At 44.7% G+C, this 5,778-nt stretch overlaps 1 protein-coding gene across 1 annotated transcript in view; it reads right to left on the reverse strand.

The window, feature by feature from the left end:
* Positions 1 to 407: 407 nt before the first annotated feature.
* The window catches only part of TRNAU1AP (tRNA selenocysteine 1 associated protein 1), a 9,901-nt gene continuing 4,530 nt past the window's right edge, over positions 408 to 5,778 (reverse strand). The window contains exons 5-8 of the mRNA XM_010013527.1: positions 4,757 to 4,876; positions 3,139 to 3,301; positions 2,224 to 2,257; positions 408 to 544 (exon numbers count right to left, since the gene is read on the reverse strand). Of these exons, the coding sequence (XP_010011829.1) occupies positions 408 to 544; positions 2,224 to 2,257; positions 3,139 to 3,301; positions 4,757 to 4,876 (454 nt within the window). The remainder of the gene's footprint in view (positions 545 to 2,223; positions 2,258 to 3,138; positions 3,302 to 4,756; positions 4,877 to 5,778) is intronic.

A 5,778-nucleotide genomic window follows, 5' to 3' on the forward strand; every position in this document is an offset into this window, starting at 1 on the left:
ATAGTTAAATGGGCAGCAAACCAGAAAGATGGGCAGGAACCAAAATGCAAAGGGTAATTTTACTTAAAAGACCAACTTTTTTATTGTACGTTGGAGTAGAGTCTTTCCCCTGTGCCATCTCGCTGAGAGTTTATAAATTACAATTCCCAAATAAGTATTCAGAGTTCATTTCAAGACAAAAGGAATAAAACTGTTGCAGTTCTAACTTTCACCATGAATAAAAGTTTACCATGATGCTCCTATGATACTCATTCCGTACAGGGAAGGCCAAAGTCCTCCTGTACTTCGAGTAACAGACCTGGGTGGAGAAAGGGCCACCCCTCACTACTGCAGGGTCCTGGTGCAGCATTAACAGTCTGGAGCACACTGGCAGGCTTGTCACACAGACACAGTGCCTCAGCCTGAGGCTATAACACGGCTGGAATCTCTGAGGAGACAGTGTCCAAAGGCTGCCAATGACAGTCCATCAAGGCATCATAAAGCTCTTCACTCTGTTCCATAAACTGTTTATTTGCTTCATGGACGTCTAGCTGAGGTGTTGGATCTAAAGGAGGAAAGACAGACAAATAGGTCACACACCAAACGCATTAGGAAAAAAACCCCACACCCCATAAACGTGTCAGTTTGATTAAAACAAAGCTGGGTAGAGTCACAAACCATTCCCAGCACTTGCCCAATCATGAGCCTGACTCGATCAGCCCTTTCTGCAATGGGTTAAGAAACCACAACATCCAAGTATGTCCCTCTTTGCAGTGGTGACTGCCCCCATAGCAGAGTGAACGGAGAGGACGCGTACCTGCACCTCGCAGCCCAGGGTAGCCACTTAAACTGCCAAAGAAGGTGGGTAGCACTAAGGCACCGACTGCCAAGTGGCGGAGCGGAGGCGCAGGCACATGGTCCCTTCTGCTCCCTCCACTACAGGGTCAGAGCGGCTGCTGGGGATGGCTGGGGACCGTAGGTGCTGCAACAAGAGTCACCAGAGCTCGTCTGCCAAAGCCTCGGACATCTCAAAGCATTTCACAGTTAGTAACCCAAAGAGTGCCAGCACCACCCAATGAATGACATGTGAACACAGCCCCAAGCTGACAGCTGCTTTTAAGAAATGTTTGTAAAGCATTTTGGAGCTGGATAGGAACACAGAGGGCACAATCCTGCTGGTACCAAGGCACTCTTAACATTTCCCAATCATTGACTCATCATATTCCCCAAACCACTTGGAGGATGTAAAGCTCACCGAGCAACGCCCACAATGTACAGCTCAGGTTATCAGAGCAGCACAATCACAGGTTAGTGAGTGACTATCAGAGTGTGAAGCTATCAGCTGACTGAAGGAAAAACTACCAAACACTCCGGAGTAAAAGGCTTGTGAACGTGTTTGGCGTCAGCTGCATCGTGTTGTAACACATGGCAGCAGAACACAGTTCAGAAATGATACACTGGTGATAGATTATTTCATTTTTCCTCCAAATTTCAACCTATTAATTTCATCAACGAGAAGAAGACACCCCAGAGATAGTCTAACTATAGAACTGGTGTGTTCCAGAGAGAGAAAAACTCTCCTGAAATGCTTTTAAAAGCCATTCAGGGCTTTCTCATTGACGTCAATACTGATACCTATGGATCCTGTGAAGGATCCAGCTGCTTTCTACTGTCACCACATGGAAGAATAAGCTACACTACACAGTGCATATTCCACTCAAGACAGACATCTGGAACTGCTACTATGAAATGATTATTTTCTTGCATTAATACATGAAAACTGCTGTACATTTACCTAAAACCCCAATGTGGTTTAGTGGCCCACTTCAAGCAATGACTGCTAAAGGAAGTATTTGATCACTGGGCTAACTGATGTGATATCTTTTTTAAACTAAAACCACAGTGAAGTATCCTGGGCTCTAAATTCCAAGATTTTACAGGAAAATCGAATATCTACATTGTTTTTTGTAGCATAACAGAAAGAAATACTTTAAAAAAGGATAAAGGTTTGAGTACTATAGAAGATTAAAATCTCAGTGCTGGTGAAGTCAGTTAGTTTCAGTCCTCACAAGGTTCAGACTAGGAACAGCAACTGTAAGACAAGGATGCAAATTTGCTCAGACCTCAGATTTACTCAAAGGTGAAGGTAGATCATACATTGAAGTGAAGGACAAATTTGAGAAAGACTATCTCTAATCCGTGCAGAACAGACAGACAACTTCAATATAGAGTTTGAGAACGTACCTTCCAATGCATCCTCACCAACTTCTTCATATGTCTGCAAGGGAAAACAAAACCCTCAGGACAGCAGAGATTTATCTCTTCTTTTACAGCCATCACCTGCTGATCACTGCTGTCACATACTGACTTACAGCTGAGTGATGACAACAGAATTCTTCACACATAAGCCCTGTGTTTGACTCTCAACAGACTCCATGTGGGAGATCATAGAACAGAATCAGAGAGTGGTTTGGCGTGGAAGGGACCTTAAAGCTCATCTAATGATGATGTCTAGTTGACACCTTCCACTAGAGCAGGTTGATCCAAGCCCCTATGTCCAACCTGGCCTTGAACACTGCCAGGGATGGGGCAGCTACAGCTCCTCTGGGCACCCTGTGCCAGCACCTCAGCACCCTCACAGGGAAGAGCTTCTGCCCAAGAGCTCATCTCAATCTCCCCTCTGGCAGGTTAAAGCCATTCCCCTTGTCCTGTCCCTACAGGCCCTTGTCCAAAGCCCCTCTCCAGGTTTCCTGTCGCCCCTTTAGGCACTGGAGCTGCTCTAAGGTCTTCCCTTAATGAGCCTTCTCTTCTCCAGGCTGAACCAGCCCATACCAAACTTCTGAGGCAGCAGTTCTTGAAATTCCTGTGGTGTAGTTGGGTCCTGATTTGTCCTACCCTCTAAAACTGCCCATATCAAGAGAACCTTTCTACCATGACAACTCTATTAAGAGACCCTTTGTGTCCTCCAGACGTTTCAACCCCTCCAGTCCCCGCAATATCCAACCCCCAGAGACAACACAGGGTGTGCTAAACAGTTTTCCTTCCTCATATTAAGACCCTGGATCTTGAAGATGAAATGTACCCCTCACTGTTTTGTAAGCTGTGGGGTGTTCCTGTGCTGACAGACCACTGAAGAGCAAGTACATCGTGCTGTCCTACCTGGATTGTGCTCTGGGTGTATCCATACTGGGGATAGCTGTAGCTGTAACTGCCCGTGTTCTGGTCATAGCCCCACTGTGCGTAGTAGTTGTGATATTGTTGGTAATACTGGTTGTAATTATAGTTGTACATCTGATTGTACTCCATTGCTTTCACACGATTACTTGAAAAAAATAAAGCAGGAATAAGTTGCCAAGAATGCAGGGCCACCAGGTAAAAAAGTAGTGAAAGAGCTTAAGATACAAGATGGTGCATAGACAAGGCTCAGTCTAACATGCAAATTCAGTCTTTAAAATAAATCCACTATTGACTGCAGCAGTATTTATCATTTGCATACATTTGCAGAAAGAAAGAAGTGGTTTCAATTAATGCCCTTTCCTATATTCATCTTCATTAATAAACATTGCTTTCATTCTTTACGAGTTAATGTATTATCACTTCCTGGCTTTGGGAAGGGAATAGTTCAGGACTAGGAGCCTCAGTTTAGAACAATCCTGAACCATGAATCAGATTCCTGGCTCCTTTTTTCCTTCTGATAAATAGGATGAAGTGCTCTGCAGCTTCCTGACACAAGGTACTGAGTCTTGCTTTACACGAAGAGTTAAAGACCTAGAGCCTTGCAAAAGGAATGGGGTTTTCTTTATTAAGAATGGGCAAAACCCTCTTCCCTCTGCCACTGTTGTGCAGAAGCCTAAAGCAGTGACTCTTTGAGCCCAGGCTCTCTGAATCTGTGTTCATCGATGGACAGAGCTGGAAGGGCCCATGAAGCGAAAAGGACTACAAGTAATGAAAAAAGAAATGCTTAACATTAAAAACCTTAAAAATAGCCTGTGTGCTGCCTAAAATCCCCATTCCTCACCATCAAGTGGCAGCTCTTCTCCAAGGAATTAAGAATCCCACCAGATTATTGAGATGGGAAGTAATGAGATGACAAATCTTGTTTGAAAATGAAAGTATGTCACACATCAAGCTATGTCTAATGATGAAATTAGTGAGAAGTAGGAGGAGGGAAACAGCAGCGATCTTCTCACCATGATACACCCCCTTTTTCTCTTCCTCATCCCCCCAAGACTTCTGAGGTGACTGAAAACCTAAATGTTATTCAAATAGGGAGCAATTACTATGATTCGTATTACCCTAGTGCTACGAGCCCCAAGTCAGAGCAGGATCTCATTGTACCAGGTTCTGAACAAACACAGAAAACAAAGTTAATCCCTGCCCCAAAAGACTTATATTTAGTAGACATTATCATAGAATTAGCAAGGTCATTGAGCTTTGCTATCCAGAAATCAAGAAGCAGATTTAGACTATTGCAATTTAACACAAAGGAACATTATACTTTCAAAACAATCAGATTTAAATTGTGTGTGCACATGTGTGTGTATTTAATAATGTATACAATTCAAAACAGAGTAAAATGCTTAACTCTTGAGCTAACGTTAGAATTCTTTGGGATTCCTGGGCATTCCGATACTCTAGCTACTTGTTCCGTAAGTATTCCTTCACTTTGTGATGGAAACATCCAGGAACTGTAGCCAAAACACTAAAAGACATTTAAAAAGACACCTGGTTTCACTTCACAGTGCTCTGGTGAACACCCGGCTGCTCTTATACTCACGCTTTTGGTATAGCCACACTCAAGCGTACAGGTTTGGAGCCCAACCCAACAGCTCCTTGACACTCTGTCAGGGCTCTTTTCTGTTCCAGCTCATCCGTGAACTTCACGAACCCATAACCTCTGCAGAGACACAGAACAGCTCAAATGAAACAAGAGCAAAAGAAGCCACTTAAAAACATGTATTTACAGTGAAGGCAAAATCAGTGTTGAAGAACAGAGCTTTCACTAGGGCTGTCCCTGCTTCTTGTGGAGACCTTAGAGCAGCTCCAGTGTCTAAAGGGGCTACAGGAAACCTGGAGAGAGGCTTTGGACAAGGGCCTGTAGGGACAGGACAAGGGGAATGGCTTTAAGCTGCCAGAAGGGAGACTGAGATGAGCTCTGAGGCAGCAGCTCTTCCCTGGGAGGGTGCTGAGGCGCTGGCACAGGGTACCGTGCCAGTGGATTCTGAGGAACTGGAAATGAGCTGACACAAGCCATGTTGAAATGCATGAACAGTAGCAAAGCCTCAAATCTACACCAGGAGGATACAGGTAATCTAAATGGTTGCAAGCGAGCACAGCATTGACAAGACAGAGGCACCGCTTATGGCTAAAACTGCTCCCCTGTGAAGGAAAACATCACTTTTCCGCAGGAAAAGTCAAGTCCTTATTGTAACAGGAAAACACTCAAATAGGCTTTTATTACTCTGAACAATGGCACAGCCCCATTGGTGTTCTCAACAGTGGACCTGAAAACAGCTCTTAACACCAAGTTGCTAAAACCTGCTCTGACAGCACAACTGGAACAGCACTCAGCCAGCAAGCCCTGGACGGCAGCAATCCTGCACTGTGGTGTTGGCTCTTCTGCACAACAGCCAATATGAATTCCCCTCCAACCCCAAAGGTCCTTTGCGTGGGATTCTGATGCTGTAGTGAGTCAGAAGCAATGCAACAGCATCCAAGAGGGCAGTGCCAGGATCCCAGCATGGGCTGGGCTGCCTCCTGCAGCAGAAAGATCAAAGACTTAGGTGTGGGAGGGGAAGA

The sequence above is a fragment of the Nestor notabilis genome, unplaced genomic scaffold (assembly GCF_000696875.1).
Source record: "Nestor notabilis isolate BGI_N333 unplaced genomic scaffold, ASM69687v1 scaffold23854, whole genome shotgun sequence".
Lineage (NCBI taxonomy): Eukaryota > Metazoa > Chordata > Aves > Psittaciformes > Psittacidae > Nestor > Nestor notabilis.